Here is a 19,805-nt window from a genome sequence, read left to right as displayed (position 1 = left end):
ACTGTCACAATCCACCCTTTATTCCTGTAAGCCACCTTGGGAGGGCTTCTGCCCTGAAAGGCAGCCAAGAAATATTTTAAATAAATTAAGTAAATAACCATGTGAGCTAAAAAAAAACAGACACTACTACAACCCAGGGGTAACAGTAGCCAGGTAATATAAATGGGCCTTATAAGAAAGCATTGGGGAAAGATTAAGTTTCTGCATAGTTTAAGGATCAAGACACAGTTCAAACTCAAGTTATTCCAATTGATTCCTTTTAGTACTTGGTGAACCAGTTTAATTAATGGAGTGTGGGCAGAGTGGAAGAGAGAAGGAAGAAAAAGCAGTAGCTTCAGTTACCAGGATCAAGATGAAGCTGTCTTGGGGGCAACTCAATCTGAAGCAGAAGGAAAATGTTCCAATAAAATAAGTTGAATGAAGTATTTATTTATATAGATAACATTCTAGCATTAAACAGTGCAAAAATCAGAAGGAAACCAAAAAATTTAGTCACAGCTATGTTAACATTCTTATTCTTATTGCTGGAGTTACTGAAGTTTTTTTTTAAAAAAACAATTAGTTTGCCTTTGCAATCTCCATACAATATTGGGTCATAATATCATGAATCCAAATATCAGTATCTGGTACTGATGTGTCAACTAAGTAGACGACTACTTTTCGGTCCCACGGATTAGCCCCGTCAATAACTGCTTGCACCTGTGCCACCAGAGGTTTCTTCTCGACATGATTTCGAAATACTATAGATGCCTCTTCTGACCACTGCTGCACCTCTATTCCTAGGAGAAAGCAGCACAGAAGCAAGTTAAAACAATCATAAAACATTGCAAGAAATTGTGCAAACCTTGAGACTCGCCCACACAGCAAGCAATGTTACAGCTCATGATCTTGAGCAAATGAAAGTGGTCAATCATGACTGTTCAGTCAGCTACATCCATCTGAAAATCTGGACCTTCTATATTTAACTGCATCTCATTATTTTCCATAATCTGAGCCTTAATGATAGGAACTGAAAAGAAAGCCAAGTCTCAATCCTCAAGAAAATCAGGAACTGTGGTTAGCCATATAGGAATGATTGCAACAGAAACCAAGTTCATAGTGCCTAACCCTAGAATAACTTCTTGTATTGGGTTCCTTCTCAGAACAACTAAAGCCTTCAATTTATCATGTTATGAAATGTGGTCTGGTGGGTACACCAGACTAGTAAAGAAACAGGTATTTTCTCCTTTTATCTTTCTAGCAGCCAACACCTCTAGCTTTGCCTTTGAGCGGCCTAAACCTAACAGAAAATTGCATGGTAACACTTCCTGGGTCATACTATTTCAGACAGCACCATGGGGGGAGGGGGGTGTTGTTGCATGCATGAATACTCCCTTGAAAGGAATCCCTATACATAGAAAACTAGATGTCACAGCAAGAGTTCTCCCAGGATATAATACAGCAAAGGCAGTTGACTTCAGTGGTAATTCCAACTCCTGGGCACTTGTGACCTATGCCACCTTTTCTTTACAGCGAGCTAACACCTAGGGATGAGAGCCTCCAAATATATGCAAAGGGGGAAATTTTCTTTTGAAGGACCTATGGTAAAGTGATCCTGAGCATATAAAGAGTGCTTTTCCTTTGTGAATTGTGGAATCGTATGTCCTAAGGCCTCATCTTCAGCCTGCAAGTGACAAGGGCCCACAAATGCTGCACAATGGCCAAGAGGAGGCCTGGGGCAAAGTTCCAGGCAGCACAACTGTATGGAGCAGCGTATGCATTTGCATTCACAGCACATAGCTTCCACAATGCACATACAACACTCCAAATGCAGTCACCACACTACACGATGCCTTGTTGCATGTACACATGCTGCGTCCCTGACATGACATTCAGTGGCAAAGACTGGTTAGCGAGAGATTTTTCTGGCTTTGCATCTCCAGTTCTGGCAGTGGACCAAGAGCATAACATTCTTGCTAGCTGCCAACTCTCTGTGCTTCTCTGATTATACTGCCTATGTGAGTTTGCTTTGTGCTTCCTTCCTGAATCCTGATGCCCCTATTTCTGTTCCAAGATATAGCATCTAGCTAGAAGCTGAGCAATGCAGCCTAATTGGGGGAATAGGGCAGACTCTGGAAGGAAGCTACAGAACAATGGGTACCTGCTCCTAAATTAGATTTGTATGCACCCTAATTAGTGTAGATTTGGAAGTAAGGGGCTCTCGTTCCTGCCTTTTACTATCAGAAACGTCAAGATGCAGTTTTTAAAAGGCTTTGTTGTTCAGTCGTTCAGTCGTGTCCGACTCTTCATTACCCCATGGACCATAGCACGCCAGGCCCTCCTGTCCTCCGCTCTCTCCCGGAGTGTGCTCAGGTTCATATTCATTGCATCAGTGATGCTATCTAGCTATCTCATCCTCTGCCATCTCCTTCTCCTTTTGCCTTCAATCTTTCCTAGCATCAGGGTCTTTTCCAGAGAGTTTTCTCTTCGCAGGTATGGGGATACCAAGTCATCTTGTCTGCCTCCTGAGGAATCTGTATAACAACCAAGTAGCAACGGTAAGAACAGACCACGGAACAACGGACTGGTTTAAGATTGGGAAAGGAGTACGGCAGGGTTGTATACTCTCACCCTACATATTCAACCTGTACGCAGAACACATCATGCAATGTGCTGGGCTTGATGAATCCAAGGCTGGAGTTAAAATCGCTGGAAGAAACATTAACAATCTCAGATATGCAGATGATACCACTTTGATGGCTGAAAGTGAGGAGGAGCTGAGGAACCTTATGACAAAGGTGAAAGAAGGAAGTGCAAAAGCTGGGTTGCAGTTAAACCTCAAAAAACCAAGATTATGGCAACCAGCTTGATTGATAACTGGCAAATAGAGGGAGAAAACGTGGAGGCAGTGACAGACTTTGTATTTCTAGATGCAAAGATTACTGCAGACGCTGACTGCAGCCAGGAAATCGGAAGACGTTTACTTCTTGGGAGGACAGCCATGACAAATCTTGATAAAATAGTAGGGATGAGAGAAAATTTCTCCCCGAAACTTCGGGGGGCCGAGCGCCAACGCATTCGGTCCTCCGAAGGTTGTTCTGGGAGAAATTCTCCGCCCCCCCCCGGGATGGGACTTACCTTTCCCGAATGTCCCTCCCGGCGGCGGGTCCTGGCGGCGGTTCGGCAGGTCTTCGTCAGGGGCAGGGTCGGCAGCCGGTCTTTCGACCGGCTGCTGCCGCCACCATTACAAGCAAAGTAAAAAAAAAAAAAATGCTCCTGTGATAGGCTACGTAACGATTAACGGAGCCTATCACGGCTAGATTTGCAAAGTCAGCCGTGATAGGCTACGTTAATCGTTACGTAGCCTATCACAGGGGCGTTTTGTTTTTTTGTTTTTTTTCTTTTGAAGTTCACGGCCGGGGAGACGGGGCACTTCTCCCCGGCCTGTATTTCGGCCGGGCGAGGCGGGAAGCCTCCCCCCCGGCCTGAATTTCGGCCGGGTGAGGAGGGAAGCCTCCCCCCCCCGGCCTGAACTTTGGGGGGAGCAGCGAAGCGCCTCCCCCCCACCGCGAAGCAAGCTGCGAGACCAGGTAAGTGACTTTCGTGCACCCCTATAAAATAGTGAAGAGCAGAGACATCACACTGACAAAGGTCCGCATAGTTAAAGCAATGGTATTCCCCGTAGTAACCTACAGCTGCGAGAGCTGGACCATAAGGAAGGCTGAGCAAAGGAAGATAGATGCTTCTGAACTGTGGTGTTGGAGGAAAATTCTGAGAGTGCCTTGGACTGCAAGAAGATCAACCCAGTCCATACTCCAGGAAATAGAGCCAGACTGCTCACTTGAGGGAATGATATGAAAGGCAAAACAGAAGTACTTTGGCCACATCATGAGAAGACAGGGTACCCTGGAGAAGATGCTGATGCTAGGGAAAGTGGAAGGCAAAAGGAAGAGGGGCCGACCAATGGCAAGATGGATGGATGATATTCTGGAGGTGACAGACTCGACCTTGGGGGAGCTAGGGGTGGTGACGGCCGACAGGAAGCTCTGGCGTGGGCTAGTCCATGAAGTCACAAAGAGTCGGAAGCGACTGAACGAATAGACAACAAACTCAGGAACAAGCTCCATTATTATAAGAAGGTTTGCTTGAACCAGGTACATGACTCCTAAGAAGAGGTGGTAACTGATTATCCAGACCCATTTTAATTGGGCTTCAGGCCTGGTTTTCAAACAGAAACTGCCTTAGTCGCCCTGTGGGATGACCTTACCTGAGAGAGGGACAGAGGGGAGTGTGCCCCTGTTGATTCTCTTGGATCTCTCGGCGGCTTTTGATACCATTGACCATGGTATCTTTCCGGATAGGTTGCCTGGGTTGGAAGTTGGAGGCACTCTGTTGCAGTGGTTCTGCTCCTACTTGGATGACCAATTCCAGAAGGTGGTGCTGAGGGATTATTGCTCTGTGCCATGGCAATTATGCCATGGGGTTCCACAGGGCTCTATTCTATCCTGCATGCTGTTCAACATCTACATGAAACCGCTGGGGGAGGCGATCTGGAGGTGTGGGCTGAGGTCTCATCGTTTGACACCCAGCTCTATCTCTCCTTTTCATCAAATCAAGATGAAGCAGTGGCTGTTCTGAATCAGTGCCTGGGCATGGTAATGGACTGGATGAGGGCCAATAAACTGAGACTCAATCCAGACAAGATGGAGAACCGTTAATGAGTGGTTTGTCTGCCCAGCTAAGTGATGTTCAATCTGTTCTGGAGGGGGTTGTACTCCCCCTAAAGGATCAGGTTCATAGTATGGGGGATGCTCTTAAATCCAGCATTGTCACTCGAAGCACAGGTGGACCTGGTGGCACGGAGCACCTTTGTCAGCTTAGGCTGATATACCAATTATGTCCTAATCCAGGACAGTGTGGTGTAGTGGTGAAAGTGTTGGACTGGAGGCCGGGAGATCCGGGTTCTAGTCCCCACTCGGCCATGGAAGCTCACTGGGTGACTTTGGGCCAGTCACAGACTCTCAGCCCAACCTACCTCACAGGGTTGTTGTGAGGATAAAGTGGAAAGGAGGAGGATCATGTAAGCCACCTTGAGTTCCTTTCAAGAGGAAAAAAGGCAGGATATAAATGCAATAACTAACTAACTAACTAACTAACTAAATAAATAAATAAATAAATAATCTGATATACCAACAATGTCCTTATGTGGACAGAGATAGTTTGGCTACAGTTATCCATGCTCTGGTAACCTCTCATTTGGATTACTGCAATGTATTATATGTACGGCTGCCCTTGAAAACGGTCCAGAAACTTCACCTGGTCCAAAACAGGGATGAAAAATTGTTAACAGGGACTGGCCAATGTGGTAATATTATGCCAATGCTTTTCCACCTGCACTGGCTGCTAGTCCATGTCCAGCCTGATTCAAAGTGCTGGTATTAACATTCAACGCCCTTACACAATTTGGGGCCAGGTTACCTGAAGGATTGTCTCCTCCCATATATAACTTCGCAGACCCTAAGGTCATCTTCAGTGGTTCTTCTTTGGAAGCCCACACAAAAGGAAGTGAGGTGGATGGCTACTAAGAGGGCCTTTTCTGTTGTGGCCACCCTGGCTGTGGAATGAGCTTCCCAGAGAGTCTTCACTCGGCACAGAAAAGAGCAGTTCTTATTTTCCCAGGCATTTTAGCTTTCAGTTTCTGTTATTTTAAATCTGTTGCTGTATTTCAAATCTTTGCACTGTTGTTTTGTTATATTTTGCTTATTTTTATTTTATAATGTACTTTTAAACATTTATATTGTATTTTATCATGTTGTATTTTATGGTTTCAACTGCTGTGAACCATCCAGAGCGCTTTGGCTATTGAGTGGTATAGAAATGTAATAAATAAATAAATAACAATGAAATAACAATGAATTTTCACAATAGTATAAATCCACTGGCATGCTGCAGTTGGTCCTACTGAATATACATATTCAGAGAAGAGGAAAAGTTTATTTTAAGTGTTTATAGTATAGAAAATTTGGTGATTAAGATGAAGTTATTTCAAGGCAAACAGAAAATATATTAGGTTTACTGAACCTAATATGGTTTTTATTCAGATTTGGGTTTTTGTTCTGTTATTATCTCCATTTTCATCATTTCAATACTTAAGAATACTTAAGTATTGAATACTTAAACTGAGACTCAATCCAGAGAAGACGGAGGCACAGTTAGCAGGCAGTTTGTCCAGCTAAATGATGTTCAACCAGTTCTGGAGGGGGCTGCACTCTTGCTAAAGGATCAGGTTTTTGGATCCTTTTGTTTGGGGGTGGTCTTGGATCCAGAGCTGTAACTCAAGGCACAGGTGGACTCCGTGGCATCAAAACCTTTTATCAGTTTAGGCTGATATACCAACTATGCCCTTATCTAGGCAGAGATAGCCTAGCTACACTTATCCATGCTCTGATAACCTCTCATTTGTTATATGCAGGGCCGCCTTTGAAAATGGACCAGAAACTTCAGCTGGTCCAAAACAGGAAAGCAAGACTATAAACAGGGACTGGCCAACTCAATCATATTATGCTAATTCTCTTTCATCTGCACTGGCCTGATTCAAAGTGCTGGTACTAACATTCAAAACCCTAAATGGCTTGGGGCCAGGCTACCTGATGGATCATCTTCTCCCTTATTCACCTGACTGGACCCTAAGATCAGCTTCAGCAGGCCTCCTCTGGGAGCTCCTGTCAAAGGAAGTGAGGTGGGTGGCTACTAGAAGGGCCTTTTCCACGGCGGCACAGCAGTTGTGGAAAGAGCTTCCCAGAGAGGTTCGCCTGGTGCCTATGTTGTGCTCATTTTGGCACCAGCTGAAGACCTTTTTATTCTCCCAGGCATTTTAGTTTTATCTGGTACCGTATTTTAAATTTCTTGCTGCTAGCTTCTGTTTGATTATTTTATTTTTATATTGTAGTTTTAAACTCTTATATTGTATTTTCACTATATTTTCTTGTTTTGTATTTTATCATTTTAATTGTTGTGAATCACCCAGAGAGCTTCGGCTATTGGGCAGTATAAAAATGTAATAAATAAATAAATAAGAAATAAGAATGTGCCACCTACCTGCAAGCTGGGCTGTTATGGCCTGAAATGGCAGTTTTCTGAACATGTCCAGTAAGGGTCTTACATTCTGGATGCCGACAAGCTCGTGTTTACCATAGTCCAGCTCATATACCGACACCAATCCATTTGCTAACATTCCTTTTATTAACACCCTATGCCACCTAAGAAACAGAGAGTGGAATCTGGATTAAAAGTATACAGCCACAATGAGTTCAAGATGAGCTATCTAATAACAAGGACTGAATTTTACTGTTGCTCCTAGTTAAAACCCCTTTTAAGTTTAGCAATAAGTGAGTTAGCATTTACTATGGTAGCTGACACACACACAGAGGACAAATGGGAATTAACCCTTTTGAGAAGGGGCCCCAATTTTTCATTATACCAAGTAACACATGGGATCCCCATAGAAGGTCAGGTAACACCTCTGTGATAAGGATAGGCCCTGCTTGGTCCACTCTGACCTCCAACAGCTGTTTGTGCCCCTCAGAACACGTTCTTCAAGCATGTAGTCATTTATTCAAGAACTCTTTTGTGGTCTTAACCCCTACATACTTTATTGGGGCCCTTGTGCGTTTGAGAAGTTAAAGCTCACCTTCCCTTTTCTCACCCCAAAAGGAAAATTTGAGGTCACCTCAAAGAAGAGAGCTCTCTCTCCCCTGCAAAGGATGTATGTCTGAGTAGGCCCTTTTGTGTACTCCGAAGTTATTGGTTTAAGAGTACACAAGTATTTGTGCATAGTTATCTTAAAAAAAACACACAACCCCTCAAACATTTAAGATTTCAAGAGCAAACCACAAATAGAGACAGAAAACAAATGAGCAGTAGACAGGCACAGAACCAAGACAAGCTAGAATGGAAGAAAGCTAAGAATTTCAAAAGAAGGGAACTGATGAGGGGTGAGGAGAAGAGAGAGGGAAGGATGTATCTTTAACCTTGACAGCTAAATGGTACCTCTATGTTCAGGAGCAGCATTCTCCAAGATACCAGATAGTGGGGACAAACAGCAGGGGAAGGTTGTTGCTTTTATAAGCTGCCTGTGAGTCTCTCAGAAGGATCTGGATAGCCAGTGTTGGTATAGATATTTTGTGTAATCCAGCAAAACTGCACTTGGATCCTTAAACACAGATTAACTTGGTCTGGATCCAACCCGTTATTAATGCTGCAGTATTCCCCAATACATAGTGTGACAGTTATAAAAGCTACTTACTTATTTTTCACTTTTGCAGCATAGAGTTTGTTCTTTTCAACAGCATTAGCTCCCTCATCTGCTGTGCTATAGTACAGAAGCATCTCTTCCACCAGTACTTCTAAATTGTGCATCTCTTGCCAAGGCTGGAGGACAAAGTAACCAGGGTGGCAGGCCAGTGAGACAAACACATCCATTTGCTCCTGGGGTTGGGCCAACGGCAAAGGTGGTGGCATACTCAAGGCTGTTGCAACATTGCTTGGCTCCAGAGTACGTGGAACAGAATCAGTGAAACCCCTCTTGACACCCAAGCTTGCGAGCTCTGGTAAGTCTGTTTCCCCCTTTCCAGGGAAGCTACTGGGAGTGACACTTAGGAAGACATCCTTCTGATGCTTCCACAAGTCGGCATTAGTGATCTGCCTATTTATACTGCGGTCTGGGTCTGGGAAATTCTGCGGCGTAAATAAATAGATGTGTGCAATCCTGTCGTCCAGTTTAGCAACCTTAAGAAAAGGGGTTGGGGAGAGAGAAAAATATTAAAAAGTTATCAAGAGCAGGTCATTAATTGAGAAGAAAGCTTAAGCAAGCGTATTAATTGAGCCATTCATTCAATAAAAACAGCTTAATAGCATATTTTAAATGAGCAGTACAGCCAATTACACTAGGGTAAGTCTAACTATAATGCTCACAAGCCACCTTGCCACCTCACTCCCCCAAGGATTTGGCAGTACTTTTATGATGTACAGTGTGATTCAAAAGAATGCTATACTAGTCTTTTTAATAGGGAGGAGAAGACTCGTACGAGTCCCCTGGACTGCAAGGAGGTCAAATCAGTCAATCCTAAAGGAAATCAACCCTGAGTGCTCCTTGGAAGGACAGATGCTGAAGCTCAAATATTTTGGCCACCTAATGCAAAGAGAAAAGTCACTGGAAAAGACCCTGATGCTGGGAAAGATTGAAGGCAAAAGGAGAAGGGGACAGACGGCAGAGGATGAGATGGCTAGATAGCATCACCGATGCCATGAATATGGACTTGAGCACACTCCGGGAGACAGCGCAGGACAGCAAGGCCTGGCATGCTGTGTCCATGGGGTCACGAAGAGTCAGACACGACTGAACAACAACAACAACAACAACAACAAAATAGCACATTTAAAGTCTGCTTTCTTGCACTACCCCACTGCAGAAACATGAACTGGAAGGAGGAACAGAGTCTACAAGCAGCAGCATGAGGCCCCAGTTCCTACATCTCCCCAGGCCCTGTAGCCAGGTGTCTCAAAACAGTTTGTTGAAGGAGACACCTTGCAACTAAAGTGTTTATTCTCTTATTGCCACGGTCTCAAGAATAAGTGGCAAGTTCCCTCTCTAATATCAAGACTAAAGTGAAGATAAGAGAAGGACTTTCAGCCAGAGTTCACAGCAAACAGTGTGGTGCTGCTTAATTTTGTTCTTGGGAATTGTGGCTATCTTTACACACACTACCTGAAGTTCTTCCACTGGACCAGTGTACGTGTGTGTGTGTGTGTATTTGAGAGAGAGAAAATGCGTTTGTGCGAGTGACAAACACACAGACGCACGTGTGTGTGTGTGTGCGTATATATAAGTAAAATACCCCTCTCACTGGCAACTATTATTTATGTGCAACCAGCAAGTCATTAAGGTCAGTCAGCAGTACCATGAGCAGGAGTGGAAGTGAGGAGTCTCCAGGGAGGAGCTAAGTCTAGATTTTACCCCCACAAAACACTATGCTAGCTGTACAAGAAAAATTTGCATCAGAGTGCAAAGAAGGAGCCACAAAGAACATGGATGTTCTTTTCTGCAGGTATACTATTCAATCGTATAAAGAAAAAAATTCTTTCTACAAGGAAGAAGTGTGGACTGCAATATTATTACTACAGCCCCATTTCTATAGCACTTGAATATTCATAGAATCACAGAATAGTAGGGTTGGAAGGGGCCTACAAGGCCATCGAGTCCAACCCCCTGCTCAATGCAGGAATCCAAGTCAGAGCATCCCTGACAGATGGCTGTCCAGCCTCGTCTTGAATGCCTCCAGTGTGGGAGAGCTCACCACCTCCCTAGGTAAGTGGTTCCACTGCTGTATTGCTCTAACAGTCAGGAAGTTTTTCCTGATGTTCAGCCGGAATCTGGCTTCCTGTAACTTGAGCCCATTATTCAGTGTCCTGCACTCTGGGATGATTGAGAAAAGATCCTACCCTTCCTCTCTGTGACATCCTTTCAAGTACTTGAAGAGCGCTATCATATCTCCCCCAGTCTTCTCTTCTCAAGCCCAGTTCTTTCAACTCTCCTCATAGGTATTTGTTGATCATCTTCACTGATCATCTTCACTGCCCTCCTCTGAACCCTCTCCAGTTTGTCTGCATCCTTCTTAAAATGTGGTGCCCAGAACTGGACACGGTACTCAAGATGAGGCCTAAGCAGTGCTGAGTAGAGGGGAACTAGTACTTCATGTGATTTGGAAGCTATATTTCTATTAATGCAGCCCAAAATGGCATTTGCCTTTTTTGCAGCCACATCACACTGTTGGCTCATATTCAGCTTGTAAACCACAACAATTCCAAGATCCTTCTCGCTTGTAGTATTGTTGAGCCAAGTATCGCCCTTCTCGTAACTGTGCATTTGGTTTCTTTTTCCTAGGCGCAGAACTTGGCATTTATCCCTGTTAAATTCATTCTGTTGTTTTCAGCCCAGCACTCCAGCCCATCAAGATCACTTTGAATTTTGATTCTGTCTTCCAAAGTATTAGCTATCCCACCCAATTTTGTGTCATCTGCAAATGTGATCAGCATTCCCTGCACCTCCTCCTCCAAGTCATTCATAAAAATGTTGAAGAGCACTGGGCCCAGGACTGAGCCCTGTGGTACCCCGCTCATTACCTCTCCCCAGTTTGAGAAGATCCCATTGTTAAGCAATCATTGAGTCCGATTCTGTAGCCAACTGTGGCTCCACCGGATCGTTGTTTCATCTAGCCCCCTTTTAGCTAGTTTGCTAATCAGGATATCATGGGGCATTGTCGAAAGCTTTGCTGAAGTTGAGGTATATTATATGTCCACAGCATTCCCACAGTCCACAAGGGAGGTTACCTAATCAAAAAATGAGATCAGATTCGTCTGGCAGGATTTGTTCTTGACAAATGCATCTTGGCTTCCAGTAATCATGGCATTGTTTTCAAGGTGCTTACAGGTTGATTGCTTGATAATCTCCTCCAGAGTTTTCCCAGGGATTGATGTCAGACTGACTGGTCTGTAGTTCCCAGGTTCCTCCTTTTTGCCCTTTTTGAAGATAGGGACACCACCATTAGCCCTCTTCCTGTCATCTGGCACGTCACCTGTCCTCCATGATTTTTCAAAGATAATAGACAGTGGTTCTGAGAGTTCTTCTGCCAGTTCCTTTATTACTCTAGGATGCAGTTCTTATGGCCCTGGAGATCTGAACTCATTTAAAGTAATTAGGTATTCCTTGACCATATGCCTATCAAAGTAATTAGGTATTCCTTGACCATATGCCTATCAATCTCAAGCTGCAATCCTGCCCCTTCAGCCTGTACTTCGCCTTTGCCAGGGGGGATCACATACCCTCTTTTGGGAAAAGACTGAGCCAAAGTAGGAATTGAGCACTTCTTCCTTTTCTTTGTCATCTGTTAAAATTTTGCCATCCTTATTTAGTAGTCGAACCACCATTTCTTTCCTCTGTCCTTTACTATGCACATATCTGAAGAAAGCCTTTTTGTTGCTTTTAGCATCCCTCGCTAACCTCAGCTCGTTCTCAGCTTTAGCCTTCCTGATGCCATCCCTGCAATTTTGTGCTACCTGCCTTTACTCTTCCTTTGTAGCTTGGCCTTCCTTCCACTTCCTATATGTGTCCTTTTTTGTTTTCAGGTCATCTCTAAGCTTTTTGTGAAACCACACTGGCTTCTTCCATTGTCTTCCTCCTTTTTTTCTTGTTGAAATTGTTTGTAATTGTGCCTTTAGAATTTCCTTTTTTAAAAACTCCCAACCATCTTGGATTCCTTTTCTCGTTAGAGTCGCTTGCCATGGGACCTTACTTATTGTTCTGAGTTTATTAAAATTGGCTTTCCTAAAATCCAGAGTACACATTTGGCTACATATGGCTTTTGCTTCCTTTAGAACCAAGAACTCAAGTATAACATGGTCACTTTCCCCCAGAGTTCCCATAACTGCTACTTTATCTACCAAGTCATTTCTGTTGGTTAGGATCAAGTCAAGGATAGCTGATCCTCTAGTTCCTTCCTCTACTTTCTGTAGGAGGAAGTTATCCGCCACACAAGTCAGGAATTTCTGGGAGGGGCCATGTTTTGCAGAATTTGTCTCCCAACAAATATTGGGGAAACTGAAGTCCCCCATTATTACTACATCATGCTTCCTTGAAACACTGGCAATTTGCTTTTCAAAAGTTTCATCCTCGTCTTCTCCTTGGCTGGGTGGCTGGTAGTAGACTCTGACCACCAGGTCCTTTTATTCTTTGTTCCATTTGTTTTAACCCAGATGCTCTCGATGGGGCTACCAAGCTCATCCTCCTGTATTTCTGTGCAAAGATATGTATTTTTAACATATAGTGCAACCCCACCTCCCTTTCTGTTCCTCCTGTTCTTTTTGAACAAGTTATATCCTTCAATTGCTGTATTCCAGTCATGGGAGTCATCCCACCAAGTCTCAGTAACACCTATCAAGTCATAAATTCCCTCCCTTATTAAGAGTTCAAGTTCATTCTGTTTGTTTCCCATACTCTGGGCATTAGTATGTAGACATCGAAGACCATGTGCTGTATAGTCTGGCTTTCTTCCTACATGTTTTGAAGACTATTATTGGGCACTATTAGAGCTGTTCTCTCTGTTGCGGGGCATGAGCCTTCGTCCATTGTTACCCCCCCAACTTTACATCTCTCTTCGACATAGGATTCAGTTTAAAGGCCTCCTGATGAAGTTCTTCATGCTGCGTCCAAACACATTCTTCCCAGCCTTTGTGAGGTGCAACCCATCCCTTGCCTACAGTCCATCTTCCAGGAAGTATAGCCCATGGTCCCAGAATCCAAATCTCTCACGTGGGCACCATTTTCGTAGCCAGTCATTCACCTGGAGTATTTTTCTTTCCCTTTCTATCCCTCTTCTAACTACTGGAAGGATGGATGAGAAAACTACCTGGGCCCCAAAGTTCTTGAGTTTCCTTCCCAAAGCTTCTAAGTCTGATGTGATTTCTTCGTAGCTCCACTTGGCAGTATCATTTGTTCCAACATGGATGACAAAAAAGGGATATCTGTCAATGGCCTTTATGAGTGCAGGCAACCCTTCAGTCATGTCTCTAATCCGTCCTCCTGGGAGACAGCATACCTGGTGAGTCCATGGGTCTTCGCAACATACTTGGGTTTCAATCCCACGCAGCAAGGAGTCTCCCACAATTACTACTCTTTTCTTCTTGTTGTAGGCCTTTGTTTCCTTGCCTCTGCTTGACTGACCTTCAGCCTCTTGCTTGCTCTCATGCGGGTTCCCCTGTAATTCTTCCTCTGCAGGCTGTCCTCCGGTCTCATCCTCAAGTACCTGGCAACAGCTCCATAGTTCCACTGCCTTCACTGGTGCAGAGTGGCTTCTAGTTCTTCTGCTCCTGTCACACTTTTCCAAGGAGTATCCTCTACTTCATTTATCCTCACCTTAGCATTTTCCTCTTCTGCCTCAGCTTGCTGTTGCTCTTCTAGCTTCTGTTCTTCACTTTGCTGATGTAGTTTCACCATTCTGTCCACAAACGCTTTGTCTTCTCTTATTCCCTGGAGGGTCGCCACTCCAGTCCTCTTACTTTTTCTTCCAACAGCATGATCAACTTGCCCTTGTTGCACGTGTAGGCCATGTTGATCTCAGGCAAGAAAACAAACATTGCACAGACCCTGCAGGTCACCACCACTGGAGAGTCTTTTCCTTCCATAGTCTCTATTACTTTTTGTTTCTAGCTTTCTGATTGTACTGGAATAGCCTGTGCTTTGTCCTCTATTCACTGGAGGTTAAAAACAGAGTCCCAGTGGTATGGAAGTGTGTGTTACAAGAAAAATAAGTTAGGGGCCTCCCTCTTGACCTCCCCTGCTGAAGTCCCCTGGCCAACTCCTGTTTGCTCTCCCTGTTTGCTCGCTCTCTGGGAGCTTGCTTGCTTATATAGTCCCTAGACCAGCTGCAACAGCTTCCTCTGCTCTGCTCTGCTCTGCTCAGCTAGGAGGCGGGAAACAGCCTGAAACTTCCCACCCACACAGCTGCTGGGAGTACTCAGGCCACACCCCTTCAATTCAGTTGGAGCTCTCAGGAGCACATGGTGAGCATATGGCGACTCAGAATGGAAAGGACATTCCCCTGGGCTTACTCCAGCCTGCTCCCCACTTTGCCTCCTCTCCACTGCAACTCCCCTGGCCAACTCCTGTTTTCTCTCCCTGTTCACTCACTCTGATTGCTATTCAAAGTGTTTCCTATCTATTCTCAGCAATCCTAACAATTCTGTAATCAGTACTATCTTCATATTGCAATTGGAAAGGGGAAGAGAACGGAGACAGAAAGAACAAAGGCCTAGTGAGTTTGTAGATTTCCTGGTCCAGAGCTCAGTCTTCACTACTATACTAGCTTCCTAGTCAGAATCGTACTACATCCACTGCACACAACCTCGTCAAAACAAGATGGAGTTGTTTTGCACATCTGAAAAAAATTCTGCAGGAAAAGAAAAAAATCTGGCCACTTCAAATTTTTTTCTTATTTAGGGACTTGGGTAAGATTCAGTTTCCTGGTAGATGGAAACTTTCCTGGGAAATAGTGAACCTCAGTTTTAGGCTCCCATACTTCATCATGCCAACACTCTCACTTCAATAAAAGTATTACATAGATGTAAAGGATAATACTTAGGCCTCGGTGCTTTATTTGGGCAAATAAAATGTGGAATGAATAGAAAGTAGGAGATGGAGGAGGAAAGCAAGTTCATGTAAAGACCCAAAGGTGGGCAAAATTCAGAGCAATATTTCTAAAGCTGCATCAAAATAAAAACAGAAATGTCAAATACTACATTGCTTTAAGCCTGCCACTCTGCTTTCAAAAAAGAAAAAATTGGACTTAAGTAATCCCTAGAACACATCTATAGTTAATACCCCACTTTTACAAGTATGTGCAACATCTTGCGGACATAATTATGTGATGTCTCATCAAGGGTTGTACGTTACATAATATAGCATTTCATTATGTAGAAAGATGATGGCTACAAAAAAACAATTGCTCATCAATCAACATTTGTTCTATCAGCAAAGCACACAACTGACAGAAAGTGACAAAAACTAGTGCAACTGATATGCTGGAGGTATTCACGGACACACTGTTCTCATGAATTTTAAGCAATTAATATTTTTACTTTTATGCTGCAGTCAGGACAATTTAGTACTGTATCTCTCAGCCAAAGTACAGCATCTGGAGTCCACATGCCAATATTAAGAGGAAGGTCAGCCAAACAGCACTTTATTGCCTAAAAAGGAACCATCATACAACACAGTTACAATAGTATTCGGGTTATATTGAAATACACAAGGCAGCAAGAATGATGTCTACGCAGTAAGCTTCTTGGAACAATCTGGAGTATTAATGAGTGATTAGAGATCTTCATACCTGAGGTGGTATTGCACTGATTTCACGCAGGAATGTTGAGGGAATCTCTCTTAGTTCTACTACTTTTACAGATGCTACAGTTCCAGTATCCATAAATTGTACATCAAGAGCACGGCTACTATGAACACTTGTTATCTGCATAGATGGAATGAAGCAAAAATAAGAGAATGGCACAATAGCTTTTAGCATATATCAAGGCAAGATGCATTCTAGACTTAACAGGTCACTATGAATGATAATGGCAGGAACTGTCCTTTAAGCAATTAAGCAGTGAAAGAAACAGTTCACTGCCAAAGATTCACCGGGTCAGGCAGCATCTGCATGATTAGACTGAGACACAGCTTGTTACTAGGGTGGAACTCTCCTCATCCACCTCCCAAGAGACCCCACAGAAAGGTCAAGTGTTCGTTTTTGAGGGTCTGACCAATGTTCTAGACTATGCAAGTTCAGTTTTGCAAGAAGCCCCCCACTAGCACCACCATGACCATGAAAGAGAGGTAGCCCAGAAGGATGTGCTTGTCATATAGTTTCATAGCCAAAAGGGAGGAGCCAAGCTGCTCAGGAATCTGAAGATGAGTCAACTGCTGAACCCAAGGCCAGGCACCAGGAACATTCGGACTGCTTAAGGGAATATACCAGCCATCTTTGGAAAACCAGCAAGCAAAAGCCAATATACATTTCACAACTAGTTTTCAGCTTTTATTTTGGTTCTATCCAACTTTTTTATTAGTTGCCACTTTTAAACATTGGTACAGGTTTTCCTTAATTAAAATTCTTTCCTCAATGATGTAGGGAAAAGTGTATGTTGTTGTGTGGGTGTAGGGGAGAATGTTCCATCCCATAGCCATGTCAGCATTCTGCTCCACCAGAAATTGGCTCAGAAAAAACCTCATGCAGAACTGTGAGTTTGAAGACTAGTGACAGGGGGGCAGATCTAACCCATTAAATACATTTCCTACCTCCACACGTGCCCATTTTCCTTTACAGTTAAGCAAACAGATCATGCCACAATAAGGTAGTGACACCGAATACTCCGTTACCTGCTGGAACAAAGAGATGAAGCCAGATTTAAGTAATCACAACTGCAATTACCAAATGCATTATAGCCTAAGCAAGTTGCTAGAAAGTAGACCGCTACCTGCAACAATTTCACTTGGTAGATTTCTTGCTCTCTCCCCCAAATGCTACCAAACATACACACACACACAGGAATTACACTCACAGTTCCATTTTAAAGCACCAAACAATGAAGCATTTTAAGCTATCTACCATCCAGAATATATATATTCTACTTGCTGGAAATATACATAATACCTCTTAATATATAAATGCGTTGGGGGTCATTTTACAGGATAACCTGTATGCAAAAGCCTAGTCTGCAGCAGCCACAACATAACAAAAACGACTTAATATTCTTTCATTGTGCAATATGGGTCTGGATAACAAAGCTGGATTTATCTTTACAAAGATATAAGCCAAAGGTCAGGAGAAGTGGTATAATGGTAAATTTTGAAATGTAGGTGCTCATCACAACAGTCCCCACAGCCACATGATGGAGGGAGCTCAACCTGTTCTGGATGGGGCTGCACTCCCCCTGAAGGAGCAGGTTTGTAGCTTGGGGGTTCTTCTTGAGCCATCTTTGTCACTCGAGGCTCAGGTGGCCTCAGTGGCACCGAGTGGCTTCTACCAACTTCGGATGGTGCCCCAGCTACACCCCTATTTGGACAGGGATAACTTGGCTTCTGTTGTCTATGCTCTGGTAACCTCCAAGTTAGATAACTACAATGCACTCTACATGGGGCTGCCTTTGAAGATGGTTCAGAAGCTGCAGCTCATGCAAAATGTGGTGGCCAAATTGATAATGGGGACCAGAAGGTCCGAGCATATAAGACTGACTCTGGCCTACTTGCACTGGCTGCCTGTATATTTCCGACCCCGATTCAAGGTGCTGGTTTTAACCTATAAAGCCTTACACGGCTTGGGACCACAATACCTGACAGAACGCCTCTCCTGACATGAACCTACCCGTACACTACATGCAACATCTAAGCCCCTCTTCCAGCTGCCTACACCGAAGGACGCTCGTAAGATGGCGACAAGGAAGAGGGCTTTCTCGGTGGTGGCCCCCAAATTCTGGAATGATCTCCCCAATGAGGCCCGCCTGGCACCAACATTGTTATCTTTTTGGCACCAGGTTAAGACCTTTATCTTCTCCCAGGCATTTAACAGCATGTGATAAGTTTTAATTGATCCTGGATTGTCTTATGGTTATAGTTGTTTGCTTTTGAGATTGTTTGTTTGACGTTGTTTTAGATATGTTTCTTTCATGTATACTGTCTGTTCATGTTTTTTATGTAAATGTTTTTTAATCTCTGTATACTATATTTTTAACTTTTTTAATCTTTGTAAACTGCCCAGAGAGCTTTGGCTATTGGGTGGTATAGAAATGTAATTGATTATGATGATGATGATCAAGGAGAGTCAAAAAATTTAGGCAGCTATATTGATTCATATCAACAAACCAATCCTAGCAGTTTTCATCTCCTTCAGGAACACTGGAGGCCAATCTGACTGGTTGGGAAGAGGGCAGGTCACAGGAGGCGGAGCCAAGGGGGTCACCAGAGGTGGAGCCAAAAGGGTCATGGGAGGCAGAACAATCTTTGAATCACCAACAGCCAGCAACCCTTACACAGAAAGGAAGAACTGAGGCACATTAACTTTAAGATTGTACATGCAAACTGAGTGGGTAAATCACACAGCCACAAAAAAGCACTCCTTTGGACCCAGATTATCTTGTTCCAGCAACAACACCCATTCCACAGAGAATCAAGTGACTTTAAGTTCATGAGTGCAAAAGGGGGTGGGAGGGAAGTCACACAACCACACAAAATCATGATGCTGCCACTACTAATGATATCCTCAGAGCCACACAGCCAGGGCCATGATGGGACCCAGAGCTGTAGTGAACCTTCTACTCTGCCCCAAACACAGAACACGCACACGACATTTGTGCATACACACAACACAGTCAATGTACAACACTAATGCAAAAACAATTTTCACTACATATTTTAGTGGAAATCATCTTCCATGCTTTTCTGGAAGCAAAAGACTTATATTTCTTCCATGATAAAGAACTCAAATAAAAACACAGCCTTCCCCTTTAACAGTATACAGCACAAAGAAAACAAACACACATTAAAGCACTGTCTCATACACATCCACACACACACTCACTCAAGAAAGAGATTGTTACTGGGTTTGCATGACACGCTAACCCATCATGGGTGACTGCCCACAATGGGTTAGTGTGTTGTGTGAATTTATTTATTTATTTATTTGTGTGATTCCGGCTGTTATTATTAGGGTGGGTTGTTTTCTCTAAAAAACCCACACTGATAACCAACAATCTGCAGTTGGGGTTGTTTTACCCACAGTGGGTTGGGGTGTCATCTGAACCCACATATGCCATCTGAACCCACATCGGGCAGTGAACCACTCAGCAAGAGTGGCAGAAACCTCTGCCACTCTTGCTGAGGGGGCCGCAATTGCCATTTGTGATCACAGCCAAGCTGCTGCCCATGCCATTTTCCCCTTGCCAGCGACAGTGCCTACAATGGTAACCAAATGGCACCTTGGAGGGTCCGTCACCCCTCCTCGTCACCGCCGATCCCCCATTCCCATCTCTGACTGCGATCCTGATTGTGGTCAAAGCCCTTAAAAAAAAAATTCCAACCCTGCTTGTATGCAAAAACGGGACTGGGAATTTTTTTTGCACTTCCCATGCCCAAGGAATGTGCGCATTTAAAAAAAGCACCTGATACAAGCCTATGAAGCAAATCAGCTTCATAGGCTTCTATAGAAATTTAAAAGTGCCCCTTGCCA

General features: G+C 43.8%; 1 protein-coding gene across 10 annotated transcripts in view; it reads right to left on the bottom strand.

Moving 5' to 3' along the window:
- Positions 1-409: 409 nt before the first annotated feature.
- Positions 410-19,805, bottom strand: part of TDRD7 (tudor domain containing 7) — a 52,105-nt gene continuing 32,709 nt past the window's right edge. For 2 of the 10 annotated variants that reach the window (XM_084834943.1, XM_084834947.1), the window contains exons 12-18: positions 16,880-16,963; positions 15,921-16,055; positions 15,670-15,780; positions 8,285-8,766; positions 7,078-7,238; positions 4,247-4,388; positions 410-779 (exon numbers count right to left, since the gene is read on the bottom strand). In XM_084834943.1, coding sequence (XP_084691069.1) covers positions 683-779; positions 4,247-4,388; positions 7,078-7,238; positions 8,285-8,766; positions 15,670-15,780; positions 15,921-16,055; positions 16,880-16,963 — 1,212 coding nt within the window. In that variant the 3' untranslated portion in view covers positions 410-682. Of the gene's footprint in view, positions 780-2,295; positions 2,514-4,246; positions 4,389-5,134; positions 5,296-7,077; positions 7,239-8,284; positions 8,767-15,669; positions 15,781-15,920; positions 16,056-16,879; positions 16,964-19,805 lie in introns of those variants that run through there. The other 8 variants (XM_084834944.1, XM_084834948.1, XM_084834946.1 and 5 more) reach the window with 5 other exon arrangements.

The sequence above is a fragment of the Heloderma suspectum genome, chromosome 2 (genome assembly GCF_057233095.1).
Source record: "Heloderma suspectum isolate Gila_16-S chromosome 2, 16-S_ref, whole genome shotgun sequence".
NCBI lineage: Eukaryota > Metazoa > Chordata > Lepidosauria > Squamata > Helodermatidae > Heloderma > Heloderma suspectum.
This window is presented reverse-complemented; position numbering and strand designations above follow the sequence as displayed.